A 16,575-nucleotide genomic window follows, 5' to 3' on the forward strand; every position below is an offset into this window, starting at 1 on the left:
ACAAAATCCTTTACTTCTCTGACTGTTGTGAGCTTGTACTTACTCTGACTGTTGGGATCCTGTATTTACTGACAAATGGCTACAAGATCATGTTCTACTCAGAATCTTGTGATATTTGTAATTACTCGAATTATTGTAATCATGCATCTCACCTGACTGTTGTTATCTTGCTCGTACTCTATTGTTATCTTCCACTTATTATACCTCACATAACGAAGGTTCGGAGGGTATAATGTTTCCGACCTGTCCATCCATCCGTGAGTCCTGTTTCTTGTCATCGTAACTTCTTTCAAACCACACAACAGAATTTCATGAAACCTTTTTAGATAATAAGCAGATACTATGTAGATGTGCATATCGACAGGAAAATTCAACTTATTTTTTTTCTTGGAGTTACGGCCCTTTTATTTTTTTTGCTTCAATATACTACTGCAACAGTTTGTCATCGCAACTCCTCTGAAACCACAAAACAGAATTTGAGAAAATATTATAGATAATAAGGACATACTATGTAGATGTGCATATCCACAGGAAATAGATTCAATTTTTTTCTAGGAGTTACGCCCCTTTTAATTTTTTTGCTTCAATATACTACTGCAACAGTTTGTCATCGCAACTCCTCTAAAACCACACAACAGAATTTAAGAAAATATTATAGATAATAAGGACATACTATGTAGATGTGCATATCGACAGGATATTATGATTCAATTTTTTTCTAGGAGTTACGCGCCTTTGAACTTTTTTGCTTCAATATACCTCTGCAACAGTTTGTCATTGCAACTCCTCTGAAACCACACAACATAATTTCATGAAACCTTTTTAGATAATAAGGACATACTATGTAGATGTGCATATCAACAGGAAATAGATTCAATTTTTTTCTAGGAGTTGCGCCCCTTTGAACTTTTTTGCTTCAATATACCTCTGCAACAGTTTGTCATTGCAACTCCTCTGAAACCACACAACAGAATTTCATGAAACTTTGTAGATAATAAGGACATACTATGTAGATGTGCATATGGACAGGAAATTATGATTCAAATTTTTTCTAGGAGTTACGCCCCTTTGAACTTTTTTGCTTCAATATACCTCTGCAACAGTTTGTCATTGCAACTCCTCTGAAACCACACAACAGAATTTCATGAAACTTTGTAGATAATAAGGAAATACTATGTAGATGTGCATATCGACAGGAAATTATGATTCAATTTTTTTTTCTTTCCCGGTATACAATTTTTTTTTCTTACAGTTATTTTATTTCTCCAGTGACAATGTGGGGACGTGGGGTATGTGAGCGCGCTCAATAAGGTTCTTTAATTATGACTTGTGATTCTGCTTTAACCCTGATTGTTGTGATATTGTGCTTACACCAACTGTATTGAACTTGATCTTAATCTGTCTATTGTGATTTTGTTCTTACTTGGACTGTTGTGATTTTGTGCTTTCTTAGACTGTTCAGAGCTTGTATTTACTCTTGATTGTTGTGAACTTATACTTGATGATATTAATAATTCATAATACCTATGATACAGAATCAAATATACAAACACACAAATAGAAAACTAAAAAAAATTTCTACAAGCTTTTGACGTGCATTTTATTCATATTTAAACATATAAATTATAACTGAATCAATAGATATAACAATCAATTAAATACAAAGATAGTTTTCAGTTCTCATTGCATCAAAATACAATTTAATCTAGAATATATGTCCATATTATATTTCATTGTACTGTTTTTAAATAATTATTATAAAATCATTGGAATCCTATCTACAAATTCAGTAATCCATAATCATCATAAAATAAATTTGACATAGTCAGGAGGAGATAAATCTTAGATATTAATCTGAATATCTGTTTATATCACATGTCCATTTGAATCACCTTTTGTAAATTACAAACATCATTCAGGAGACGTGGGATACAAAGGTGTGAATGGTACTGCTTCTGATGGTTGTAGCCTAAAAACAAAAACATGAACTAATGGTTAATTTAGTTTAAATATTGATACATATGTACAAATTTTGTATTTTGTAATGTCAGTTTTTGTTTCATTATGTATTTCTTATTTTTTTTGTCATACTATATAACAAAATTCAAAACAAGTTATATGAGTAGCTATTACAATTTAATTTGATGTTCCAATATTGATTATTCTTTTTTTTAGTTTTTTTTTACATTGTTATTTGTTCACATTTACTATTATAGACTATTTTCATGAAACCAACTTTTGAGTCCCTAGTATATAATTCGTTGACAGGTTACCCACTCTGTGGTAAGACTTACTAGTACTTGATCAAGTAAGAGCAAATAAATGAATAAAATCAAACTTATGTTTGGTGCAATTTTGGGTACAACAAGAATGTGTCAATAGTACATGGATGCCCAAATCGCACTATCATGTTCTCTGTTCAGTGGACTGTGAAATTGGGGTCAAAACTCTAATTTGGCATTAAAATTAAAAAGATCATATCATATGGAACATGTGTACTAAGTTTCAAGATGATTGGACTTAAACTTCATCAAAAACTACCTTGCCAAAAACTTTAATCTGAAGTGGGACAGACAGACAGACAGACAGACAGACAGACGATCGAATGAACGGTACAACAAAGAAACAGACCAGAAAACATAATGCCCAAAAATGAAGCATAAAAATCTACTGTTTGTTCAATGACTATGTGCATGTATAGAAAACATAAAAGAGTTATCATTAAACTTTACTTATTAGTCTATATACTAACCAATTTTCCTCTGAATACTTTGTATTTTTTTGGTCATATACATGAAAGGTGTAGATATTGCGTGACTGATCTGATGTATTCTTTTCACTTTTATGAACCACCTCACCATGTATCAGAACGAGGCCACCTGAAAAATACATAAAATCAACAAATCATTGTATTAACCTATAAATACCACTTAGGTACAAGTTTAATATCTTGTTTGCATTTCCATAAGTCTGTGCATTTTAATGACACAATTTTAAGATCACATTTTTGGGATGAACGTTATTGCCAATGACCATTAGCAATTTATTTCTAAAAGATTATTTACACTTTAGGTGACTGCTTCAATAAATCATTGCAACATGATAAGTGTACCTACTGTAAATTGTTAAAATATTTTGAATTGTTTGTTACGAAAATTCATTTCATTATCCGTTCTTATAGTGAAACACTTTAACAATTTTATAATTCAGGTTTGAATGCAATTTCATGCAGGTGTGCAGTAAATTATTGGCTCATAGAAGATAAACTAGAGGATCACAAGAGCCTGTATCGCTCACCTGACTTTTCTTGGGTTTTTGAAATTATATATAAAAAAAAAAAAATTGGCTACAAAGTAACAACACTTGGCCAGCACCTCAAAAGGAAAGGAACAAACATGTTTGGTTTCATTTAATTCAGTGGTTCTCTAAAAGAAGTAATTTGTATGTATTTTCCATAGGATCCTATGTTAAACTAAGTCCCCCGTTGGCGTCCATCTTGGATGATGGATCAGCTACAAAGTAACAAAACTTGGTCAGCACCTCATAAGGTACATTCATGCTATGTTTGGTTTCATTTCATTCAGTGGTTCTCTAAAAGAAGTCATTTGTATGCATTTCCCATAGGGTCCTATGTTAAACTAAGTCCCACGTTGGCAGCCATCTTTGATGATGGATCAGCTACAAAGTAACAACACTTGGTCAGTACCTCATAAGGAACATTCATGCTATGTTTGGTTTCATTCCATTCAGTGGTTCTCTAAAAGAAGTCATTTGTATGCATTTCCCATAGGGTCCTATGTTAAACTAAGTCCCCTGATGGCAGCCATCTTGGATGATGGATAGGCTACAAAGTAACAACACTTGGTCAGTACCTCATAAGGAACATTCATGCTATGTTTGGTTTCATTCCATTCAGTGGTTCTCTAAAAGAAGTCATTTGTATGCATTTCCCTAGGGTCCTATGTTAAACTAAGTCCCCCGCTGGCGGCCATCTTGGATGATGGATCGGCAACAAAGTAACAACACTTGGTCAGCACCTCATAAGGAACATTCATGCTATGTTTGGTTTCATTCCATTCAATGGTTCTCTAAAAGAAGTCATTTGTATGCATTTCCTATAGGGTCCTATGTTAAACTAAGTCCCCCGTTGGCGGCCATCTTGGATAATGGATCAGCTACAAAGTAACAACACTTGGTCAGCACCTCATAAGGAACATTCATGTTATGTTTGGTTTGATTCCATTCAGTGGTACTCTAAAAGAAGTCATTTGTATGCATTTCCCATAGGGTTCTATGTTAAACTAAGTCCCCCGCTGGCGGCCATCTTGGATGATGGATCAGCTACAAAGTAACAACACTTGGTCAGCACCTCATAAGGAACATCCATGCTATGTTTGGTTTCATTTCATTCCGTGGTTCTCTAGAAGAAGTTCAAAATGTAAAAAGTTAACGACGACGGACAACGGCGACGGACGCCAAGTGATGAGAAAAGCTCACTTAAGAGCTAAAAATGTACACTAAGTGATTAACACAAATGTTATATTTCCCTGAAACCTGACAAAGTTATTTATTCAGTAGATTTTTTAGCTTTTGTTAATTTTCCCTTTTAGCAGTCAATGCAACAGACCTGTAAAACCTTATTTATAACATATATTTGGAATTCACTAACTTTTATTAATTTGAATTGGCTACGTCTTACAGATAGTAAAAACCTTAAAGATCAATTTAAACAGAATTGGCACTTACTGTTAGAAGAATCACCAAAAGCTGTAAATTACAAAGTATTTAAAGATAGTTTTAGTTCTGAAGCTTATTTAGATATTTTAGATAACAAAAATCTTGTAGAATTTTGCAGATTTAAAACGACTAATCATAAATTACCCATTGAAGCTGGTAGATGGTTAAACACCAGCAAACAAAATAGAAACTGTACTCTGTGTAAAAGCAATGAATTCGGGGATGAATTTCAATTTATTTTGGAATGCCAATTTTTTTAACAGGAGAGGAAAAATTACATAGAAAAGTATAGCTACACAAAGCCAAATATTTTAAAGTATAAATTATTAATGTCATCAAAAAAGAAGGTAAAGTTGATTAAACTCTGCAAATTTATCAAAACTATAAATAAATCTGTGTGATCTCCTGGCTTTATCTAGTGTGACGCCACCCTATTAATTATTTTTGTAACACGTCTTTTACTAATTGTATTTATTGAATATTGTATATATTGTAAATATGTATTTCTCTATACCTTGTCAAAATGATGGTTTATTGAGAATAAAGATATATATACATAAAAAATTCCTTTTTTTCATATGAAATGTTTACAAATTAGATCATTTTTTAGCATTTTTGTTTTGTACTTGCATGAGCAACATGACAGGTATTGTATGCAGAGGAGGAACTGATTACCTTCCAAACCACTTGAGTTTATTCCCAGTTTTTGGTGGAGTTTGTGTTGATCAATATTTGGTTTTCTATTTAGTTATTTGTTTGTCTTTTTGTATTTTGCCATAGTGTTGTTAGTTTTTCTTAGACTTTAAGTGTTTTGAATGGCCCTTCAAATTTTCCAGTTATTTTTTTATTTTTTTATTCTAGAGTTACCTTTCTTCACTGGTGCAGGTACCCACTTGTTGTCATCAAACTTTTCTACTTCACCTCTGAAAGTACATGTAGGCTGTCCTTCACCCTTATCAGGGTTTCTGATCATTCTTCTGTTGCCATAGATACCACCTTAAATACATGATAAATTCAAATTCTGATAAAAAAAAGATTGTTATTTAATATCCCCCAACTATTTACTAACAATATAAGAAAAGGCCAATTTATATTTCATAAAATCTTTTGGTCATCACAAAATTTTAAACAAAAAACTCATAACTATTCATCTTATGAAAAAAATCTGTGAAATTTTGTGCTTAAAATTTGAAAATATGAAGAAAATGTCCATGATTTGTTATGAAACCTCCGAAGAAAAATTTGTATGTTTGTCATTGGATTTAATTTTATCCCTTCTGTTGATTTATTTACTTTTTTGGGTATAATTTTTATAGGATTGAATAAAAAATGTACTTTTAAGGATAACAGATTTCGTGGTTATGTCAAAGTCTGCATATATACAAGCTTATAAAAAATGTTTATTGTTGAATATTTATATAAATATTAGTGTTTATCTATACATTATCCAAGAAAATTGGTATCCCACTCATAATACTGATTCTACAGTATTAACAAATATTAAAAAATAAAAAAAATGAAAGAATGAATTAAAAAGAATAATGAATTATGGGACATACTTTTATGAGATCCTGGAATAAAATATAAACATCCATTTTCTTCCTTGGCATCTTCCAATGCTATCCAGATTCCAAATAACTTCATAGGGTCAGTGTGAAGAAAGGTGGCATCTTGATGTGGAATAACTGCGAAAAATACAATTAAAAATGATTGAGTTAAAAAAAAATATACTGTAAATTCAGAAATTATTGTGAGGTTTTTATTATTGCAAAAATGCGACAGAGTTGTAATCGCAATAATTTAAACTCGCATTTTGAAATATTTTATATGAATTAAACTGTTTTTTCTCAAAATCGTAAAAATTAAAATCGCATTTAGGTCTTAAATGACAAAATCGCAATAATAAATACACGCAATAATTTTTGAATATACAGTACTTCAAATAATCATCAAAGAGCATGCTTATTGCCATGGCCAAAATGCAACTCTTTCTAAACAATACAAAGAATTAAATCATGTTTTTAATGCATCAAAGTCATCACTGGACATACAAATAACCATGGTAATATTGATTATTCTTTACCAATTGTTAGCTTGATTTTAATTCTTTTAGTTGACTTGGACTCTTGACTGTTTTTTTCTTAAGAATATGAGGTAAAATGAAATATTTAGTAATACATGTACTACTTTTATGCAGACAAAACATTGGAATAGCTGTTTGTTTGTATGAATAAAGTCACTAGCATTTCATTGATGAAATGATGTTGATGGACTTGAGCATATGATGTTGCTGCACTGATACATGACGTATCTGAGGGAGCTTTCATATGGTACTAATTAAACAAGGTATTTAAAAAAAAACTCTTAATTTATGTGGTACCAAACGCCTTGACTAAAACTTATTTGGCTCATTTAATTTTCATAAAATTTTGACAAAATATTTACTTTGACCCTTTGGAAAAAAAAAAAAAGTAAAAAAACTTGAACCAAACACTTTCTCAGAAATTTTCATTAGATATATATAGCAGTTTGACAAAAACTAATTTTGGTCATTGAGAAGCTTTTTATTTCCTTAACAATACAATGAGATTAAAACATTTAGCTGATTTTACATTGTTATCTCTCTGCAGTGTTACGTACCACCTTAAATCACATCAGTAAATTTAAGAGCTGTGATTAGTTATTGGAACTTTGTAAAGTGAAAGCTCTTGCATTGTGTAATCCATTCATGCGGTTTGGCATAAGAAAGAAATTTTCCCTCTGGTCATGAGTGACAATAATTCTCCACTCAATATAGTCAAAAATATCCTTGCTTCATACTCACCATAGCTGCATGTGTTGAAATTTAACTATATAAAGAAGAGAAATATTATAACATCCTTACATAGGAGAATCTACTGTTAAACAACTTATTTTCCCAACTTTAGAGAGAATATAATAGTGTGAATATCAATTGTGGCAAAAATGTCAAACTTGGATATTTTTCTTAATAAATACATGGAAAATATTATAAATTATGAAGAAAAAAAATTGTGAAGTCAGCTTCAAAAGAGTCAACTTCAAATAAAATTTTTGTTAAAAAAGTTTGGTTCACAGTTTATTGAACATGCAAAAGCAGGGGAATTAACACACACTACTCTAGGATATATATATTACCTCAACATACCTTCTCCTCCTATTCCTGGTTGCTAAAATAGTCAAAATGTGAAATATAAACTACAGAATACATACATTTAATAATTGTTTGTTAAAAAGGTTTTAAAGCAACCATACAAATAAGAGTAATTTCATGACACTTTTGAATTGATGATAGAAAATTTGTAATTTGCTTTTAAAGGTCCTTCCTACAAGTGAAAGTTTGTGAGAAAAGCCATAGATAGCTGAGTTATTTCCTGTGTATGCTGACCACTGCTGGGGACACAAGCAAAGATTGAGCTTTTACTGTTATGGTTAAATATGTCTTAATATAATGCACTTAATGTATAAAAGGGAAATTGTCAAAGGTGACTATTTCTTTGTTTTTTGTAAAAGACATTGACCTGAAATTACCCTTTCTGATTTGAAATGCATTGTAAAAAGGTCATGAAACCCAAACACATGGAATGAACTGTGAATATTTAAATGCCCTATCATATGATTCTGTAACTGATGCACATCTACCACATTTATTCAAAAAAAGTTTACAGGGACCTTGGTGGCCAAGTGGTCTAAGTAGTTCTACTACTGTAATCACTAGCCTGTACAACAACACTGAGGTTGTGAGTATAAACCCTGCTGGTGCGGGTGCACTCTACTCCAATCTTGATTGACTAGGATTGTCAGTTTTCCTATAGATGGGAGGTTGGTGTTTTTCTCTGTGCACTCCGACTTCCTCCACCAATAAAAACTGGCTGCCACGAAATAGCCCCAAAGGGGCGCTTAAAAGTGGCATTAAAAATACAACAATCAATCAAAAAATGTATCTGGCATATTTTTTTTTAATCTGACATGCTGACAAGTTTTGTGAATGTAGATAAAGTTACTATTTTTTTAAAAAGACTGTCCTAGTAGCATAACTTTTACCTTAAAAATGTACATACTCTGACATACAACAGGATCGACAAGACTGATTGACTTAGCTATTGCCTGTAAATATAAACATGGAAATATCAAATATCTATTCTTATTACATAACCTTTTCATACCAAATTTGATTGCATGAAAGAAAAAAAGTTGAACTGTGAGCTACCTAGATCACTATTGATAATCCAACTAAAAGTATTCAGTTAAAACAGAAAGTTGAAAAAAGATATATCAGAATATATTATGATCACATGAGGCTAAAGAAAAATTTGAAACATGGCCATTATGAGTTAGAATATTAAAGTTAAAGTATATGAAAAAAGAAGTTGTGGTATGATTGCCAATGAGACATCTCTCAACAAGGGACCAAATAACACAGACATTATTAACTATATGGCTATATATACTTATAAATATTCAGTGGTAAGGTGCCTTTGACTCCACTCTTAAATGAATAGAATTGCCAGTTTTCCAGTGCTCTGGTTTCCCCCAACAATAAAAACTGGCATGCATGAAATAGATAGGAGTGCAGAAAATGGCACTACACTTTACATTAAAAATCAATCAATCTTTTTTATCCATATAAAAAATGAAGTAATACATTTTACTATTATTTATATATATAAATACCTTTATTCTTTCATCAAATGTCAACTTTTTAAAAACTGGATTCAGTACGTGTAATGCTGTGAAAAGTAAAATTAGGAGATAACTGTATTGAATTGATTGTAATGATGGTCACAAATTAAGTTTACTGGCAATGTGTTAACAGAGCCAGTAAACAGGTATTTGCAACCATCAAATCATCAATTGATGCCAATGTAGCTTAATATACAATAGTGTTATGTCGTTTATAATGAAAATGACAGAAAACAACTCCAATTCATATACCGGTATTTAAAACCTTTTAAATACTAGTTAGAAACAAGCATTCTGAGTGTATTGCATGGCAATACATAGTCCCCTATCAGTTAATAAATTAATTGTACTGGAACAAAATGCGATATGGTGTAAACTATATAACAATATGAAGTCAATATCTTCAAGCATTACGCAAACAAAGTATGTAAAACTGATAATTTTAGTGAATTTTCGAAGTCCAAGGACCATAACTCTGCTGAAAATCATCAGGTCTGTCTGTCTGTCTGTCTGTTCTTTCATGTGAATGTAGGGTTATTGTTCCCATTCAAATTGTTTGCTCTATTTATGAAATATTTCCCTAACATGATAATTTACAAAATACTCACCATGACCAATTTTATTCAGTGAAAGCTGTTTCTCTACTTTTAATTTTCCTGGAAAGGAGCAACAAAAATAACTACATTAGACAACTTGCTTATTGTCTTATATATCCTATTCACTTCAAATAATCCTTTTAAAGTTAATATATAGTTCAAGGTGTAATGCCACCATTGATTTTCTCATATTTGCACTTTTCAAAATATTGTGCAGACTTTATCTTTTTTTTTCAAATAAAGAAATACTTGGCACGAGTAAAGTTTTATACTGTCCAGTAATAAAGACAAAACAAATAACATTTTATTGCATATAAGAAAATAACCATCACTGGAAGTCAACCAATCAAATGTTCACCCCTTTTTTTCCCTGTGTACAAGCTTCTGTTACCATGTAACCAAAGTTTCCAAAATATTCTACAGAAACACCAAATAAAAAAATAATGGTGCTTTGAAACACCCAAGATAGATGTTTATGATTCAGTGGTATTACACCCCTAATAGAATGTAAAATTTGATCTTAACAACTGACCAATTACAGGTCATCAAAAGACTCATCATATAGCCTTTAACAAGGAGTAAAACCTATACAGCATTCATTTTGTATTAAGCTATGTTTATTTTATAACAAAATCTAAACAAAATAATTCACATCTCAAAAAATTGAATTACTACATGAAACATTTCAATGATACCATATTGAGTCTTATATATATATATGAGGGTAGACCTTTGCCATTGAGTGTCAAAAGGTTATTTTTGGCTATAGTTAGAATCATATTGATTCAAATGTTATCATAATTTGTCAAAATATTCTTATTGTGAATCGTCAGAGATCTCAAATGATTTAACTTGATTTGTCAAAGTCTGTTCATTTTTTTATTGTCAAAAAGAAAGTGTACATTGTATTGTCAGACACAAAAAATTACAGTTATTAATATCATTTTGCCAGATTTTTTACTGGTATTCATCATTAAAATACCCCCTATAACAACCCTCTTATATGGTACAATCTACATTTTATTTTAAGGACATCTTACCTTGTTCATCTCTAGCTCCATCTTCAAAAAAGAATCTGATTTTGTCACCACTATTCAGGAAGTAATCATCCGATGTCTGAAAGGAGGAAATTCAAGTAAGACTGTAATATTGGTGCATATTTCCCTGGTATTGCAAAGGATCATTGTTTTACATATTTTTTCCATCAAATAAATCAGAGTTTGGCTTTTAATATATGTTTACAAAATGTGTTGTCTTTATTGTCATGATTGTGTGTTTTGCATTTCTTTTGAATTTTCCTTTATTTATTTTGGTGACTTTCACATTACATAATATACAACAGGTTTTTCTAAGACATCTTTTCAGCACTTGAATATTGATTCTCTTTTAAAACTATTTCATGATAAATAGAACATCAAGGAAATCATTCAGCTGACGGATTATGTATTTGCATTGCTGCATACTCTAAGCTAATGCCATAAAAAAAGAAACAATTTTAAAATCATGCAATGGAATTCAAAGTCATCTTTAATTTCAGATAGTGATCTGTACGAAAACTACGTTCTTTAGTGAATGTCTGTAACAATTACATTTTAGAGTACTACAAATAATATTTTTTTATCAGTTGTACCCTTTAACTTCTTTCACCAAATGCATTTAGTTGCATTTACCATGTTTACATGTAAAGGTGGCCAGTGAAATTTGTAGACTAGATTAAATTCTAACCCTTTTCATTTCAAGTGTTGTAAATACTGTGTTATGCTCATCTGGATTCATGTCATCTACAACTTTACCACATTCCTCCCGTATAATGTCTGCCTCTTCGTCTGTGATGAAATTCTCAATAAGGAGGTACCCATCATCCATAAACTGAAATGATAAAAATAGAAAATACTAAACCATATTTTTGTTGAGTTTTCGGGAAAAAATACCAATAAGTTAAATGGGCATAAAATTTTAAGCAGCAAAAAAGAATTTGACTCTCTTTAAAAAAAAAAAATCTAACCTGCTAACCAAAGCAACTGTTCTAAATAAGATAAGAAAAGTTGAAAAGAGAATACAACATGAAGCATTATTTATTTTTGATTTATTTATAACTTTATTCCAGCTTTAACATAATCAGAGATCAACTGACAAATATAAAGTATGGCTAGTAAAATGCTTATAATAGATATAAAGTTATTTTCCCTATATAAAAACTTTTTAAAATGTTAAAAAAAGAATAAGACAAAATAAGTTGGGGTCAGTACAACTAGGGCTAATACATCAATTTATATGTGGATATAAATACCTGTCACAAATTAAAACAAGAGTGCACACGCTGAAATGTCTCGCCTTTTTTACTAATTGTTGATATTATGTTGATAGTCCTAAGTATAAAGCTTTATTAAAAACTGTCACATAAACTTAGCATTAACCAAGATAACTAAACAAAGACCAATGAACCATTAAAATGAGGTCAAGGTCAGATGAACCATGCCAGGCAGACATGTACAGCTAACAATGCTTCCATACAACAAATATAGTTGACCTATTACTTATAGTTTAAGAAAAATAGACCAAAACACAAAAACTTAACACTGAGCAATGAACCGTGAAAATGAGGTCGAGGTCAAATAAAACCTGCGGGACTGACATATAGATCATAAAATATTTCCATACACCAAATATAGTTGACCTATGGCATATAGTATTAGATAAAAAGACAAAAACTCAAAAACTTAACTTTGACCACTAAACCATGAAAATGAGGTCAAGGTCAGATGACATCTTCCCGCTAGACATGTACATCTTACAATCATTCCATACAACAAATATAGTAGATCTATTGCATAAAGTATGAGAAAAACAGACCAAAACACAAAAACTTAACTATAACCACTGAAGCATGAAAATGAGGTCAAGGTCAGATGACACCTGCCAGCTGGACATGTACACCTTACAGTCCTTCCATACACCGAATATACTAGACCTATTGCTTATAGTATCTGAGATATGGACTTGACCACCAAAACTTAACCTTGTTCACTGATCCATGAAATGAGGTTGAGGTCAAGTGAAAACTGTCTGACGGGCATGAGGACCTTGCAAGGTACGCACATACCAAATATAATTATCCTATTACTTATAATAAGAGAGAATTCAACATTACAAAAAAATCTGAACTTTTTTTTCAAGTGGTCACTGAACCATGAAAATGAGGTCAAGGACATTTGACATGTGACTGACGGAAACTTCGTAATATGAGGCATCTATATACAAAGTATGAAGCATCCAGGTCTTCCACCCTCTAAAATATAAAGCTTTTAAAAAGTTAGCTAACACCGCCGTAGCCGCCGCCGCCGGATCACTATCCCTATGTCGAGCTTTCTGCAACAAAAGTTGCAGGCTCGACAAAAAAAACAACAACCTAGCTAAATATCGTGTAATCATAAATAGAAAATACTACAAAGGCAGCTAACAAACCTGGGGCTCACATGCAGTGGTGTGTGGCAAAGACTGTGGGGGCTCATACTCGGATTAGAATTTTTTTTACAGCAACTGGATCACACAGGGATGTATGATTATGAAGGGGCAAAGATTTTGCCATGAAGCATGTGTACCTCAATTGACGTATAATCCACCAATTGTCATATAATGGTATAGACCAATTGACATATAATTCTTTGTTTTTCAAAGCAAATTATTCATCCAAAATGGAGCATTGTTTTTTTAAAACCATATTATGGTACGAAAACATGTCAAACATTCCTAGTTTAGTATAGTGACATAACGTATTGCATTTAATCAATAATTGTATTTGCAGTTTCTTCTATTGTTATCTTGTCAATTCTTGATTGGCAAATTTACCACTAGTCACTGGTCAATGGGTGGGTCTTTTCACCACCGAACACCCCAAAAACCACCAACCACTAAGAAAACTATAAAATAAATTAAATAACGTATAATTTAATCAATTTTTAGATTTTAATGGGCATCATTTTTATGTTAAAATCGATAATCAATATAAGGTAAAACGTCTCTGGATTCATCATTTTTCGAAATACATTATGTGTGTTATTAAAATAATAAAATTCAATTATATTCATAATTAGTAATCAGTTCAACTATCCTCCATCTCTGTAAATTGGTTAGATATTGATATTTGTCTCTTTTCTTATCATTGGTACAACTATTTTATAGAAGAGATAGAAGAAGAAAAAAAAATGGAAAAAAATATATTTGAGGTGTCGATGGGGGTTTGCGGAGTTCAAAAAGTGGGCAGTTATAGACTCTCCCTTTCTGTTTTCTGTAGATATTTGGATTCTTAATCTTCTGATTTGTTTAATTAATAACTTGAATATTATATTTAAGTCACATTTATAACATGTATAACGATAAAAGACAAAATAATAAACTTTTTGGGTGTTCGGCGGTGTGCGGTGGTGTTCAGTGGTGAAAAGACCTACCGCCTGTCAATGGACATCAATACTGTCTGCAGTCATGTGATTATGAGTACAACTCCACAGGTGAATGCTCTTTGTTAACACTTGACTTTCATTCTTAAAAGTCAATCATGGTCAATAGTACAGATGTTTCAACAAAAGATGCATTCACAAGAGATGCAGCAGGCTTTGACAAAACTGAAACTTTCAGAGGACTTAATAATGGTCATAAAATAGGTAGCAAGTTGCCAAATGATGCTCCTATCTCACACTAGCATTTTATTACAAAAAAACTTGCATTATACATCAATTTATCTTTACCAATATATGTCAATTGGTGGATTATATTTCAATTGAGGTATAATCCACCAATTGGTGGCTATTCCTGACCTGTTTGGTTCAAGTGCAAGCTATTTCAGGATCCGCCCCCTATTGAGGATAGTGCTTCTGTCATTAGCATTGTGTTAAACACATTTTAGCAAAATCATTAAATTTCAAAATGCTGTGATTGCTAACAGAATTTACTCCTTAAAATTGCAAAATACTGCCTATCTACCTGGTAGTGGTACCGAAGCAAAATCAACAGATCGGAAAGTTTAAGAAGTCAGTTGGGAAAATGGGACGACATGACTCACGAGAGTGAATCAAGCTGTTTACAAGAAAACTATAAAAACTGTAGGATGTTGTGATCCACATTTAATCTGAAGATAAAAAGATATACAATGTAGTAAATACCTTTTGAACTTGTTTTTCTGTAAGTGCCATGGTACTTTATGTGACTAGGGGAACGAAACCAATGTTAACCAGGTAACATTTGATTACACTAGTGTGTATCCCTCCTTACTTTGGTCACTTTGAGCCTGTCTAAAAAAAATGCTTGAATTTAGAAAATTTATGTCACAGAGTTTTAGACATAGTAATAATTGTTGTTTTATGTTTGATATCATAATAAAATAAATATCTCTGGCAGGAAGATTGGGTTAAAAAAATGATCATTTTCTTAAAATTTTTAAATTTTAACCCTTTTTTTTTATAGAACCACTGATACAGTTTTAGTATGCGTAGGCTGTAAGTTTTTCTTAAAAATTCAGAACAATACACATAGGAGTATCAACTTTTGACACAGTAATGTATGTCCCGAAATGTCGCTGACTATTGTCACATGTGAGATATATCAACTCAGCCCGGAGTGTTTACTGAGTTGAAACATGTGACTTATTATCCCTCAAATCTAAACATGCTCACACAGTGGTGCAAACTGCGATTACCATTGCAGTAAAAATGATGTATATCTATATTTTTTGTATTCAAATTAAAGTTTTAGTAGTAGTAAAAGAGGGACAAACGATATCAGAGAGATATTCAAACTCATAAACTGACAACGTTATGACAAAAAAATAGAAAAAGACAAATAGACAAATAATACTGAGTACACCGTGGCGACCAATCTCCCATGCAGAGTTGTCGGTCCTTGCTCTGGACCGACAACTCTGCATGGGAGATTGCGTGGCGACCGTTGTGTTGCGTATGTTTTGGATTATAGCTCTTCATCTTTTATATAAGCTTTGGATTTCAAATATTTTGGCCACGAGCATCACTGAAGAGACATGTATTGTCGAAATGCGCATCTGGTGCAAGAAAATTGGTACCGTTAATTTTATTAGGTGTCAGACCACCAATTACTCCCTCCAATTTAGAACGTATTTTGACACAAAATAGTGCTTTTGATGTCATTGTTTACTTAAACTAACTAACAAATTTGCAGAAATGAAACTTTTGGTGAAAGGGAAATATATTTAGACCATTTTGAGCCAAAATTCACTTGTCTATGCGTTTGCATTAAAAATTCAGGATTAATGCGCTACATAGTACACTAATTTAAGATTTCCAGAAAACCGGGAGTTATTTTGGTAGTACCTGTCTTTTCAAAATCAGAAATTTGTTACAAGACTTTAAACATTGGTTGAAAATTGGCATGTAGGAAGGTGATACATGTACAATTCAGGATATACCTGGTTTCCTTGAAGTTAAACTTAAGGTAAAATATTAAGAAAGCTGTGAAAATTGCAAAATTTGGTTGAACAGATAGGGATTTTTAATTGGTGGTCTGACACCTA

General features: G+C 31.7%; 1 protein-coding gene across 1 annotated transcript; it reads right to left on the reverse strand.

The window, feature by feature from the left end:
- Positions 1–1,583: 1,583 nt before the first annotated feature.
- Positions 1,584–15,322, reverse strand: LOC139511796 (phytanoyl-CoA dioxygenase domain-containing protein 1-like). The gene is made up of 11 exons (XM_071298883.1): positions 15,194–15,322; positions 11,760–11,903; positions 11,075–11,150; positions 10,047–10,094; positions 9,430–9,485; positions 8,800–8,862; positions 7,904–7,925; positions 6,297–6,422; positions 5,605–5,733; positions 2,753–2,879; positions 1,584–1,969 (listed from the first exon to the last, which is right to left on the reverse strand). The coding sequence occupies exons 1-11, from the start codon at positions 15,221–15,223 to the stop codon at positions 1,912–1,914; spliced, it is 879 nt and encodes a 292-aa protein (XP_071154984.1). The 5' UTR covers positions 15,224–15,322; the 3' UTR covers positions 1,584–1,911.
- Positions 15,323–16,575: the final 1,253 nt, after the last annotated feature.

Source organism: Mytilus edulis, chromosome 2 (assembly GCF_963676685.1).
Source record: "Mytilus edulis chromosome 2, xbMytEdul2.2, whole genome shotgun sequence".
Taxonomy (NCBI): domain Eukaryota; kingdom Metazoa; phylum Mollusca; class Bivalvia; order Mytilida; family Mytilidae; genus Mytilus; species Mytilus edulis.

Excerpts from the sequence above, each read along its gene's own strand:
- LOC139511796 (XM_071298883.1), bottom strand. The coding sequence starts at position 15,223 with ATGGCACTTACAGAAAAACAAGTTCAAAAG. Across the intron at positions 7,926-8,799 it reads AGAGTATGTACATTTTTAAG|CAACCAGGAATAGGAGGAGA; the intron begins GTAAAAGTTATG and ends TGACTATTTTAG. Across the intron at positions 5,734-6,296 it reads TATTCCAGGATCTCATAAAA|GTGGTATCTATGGCAACAGA; the intron begins GTATGTCCCATA and ends CATGTATTTAAG.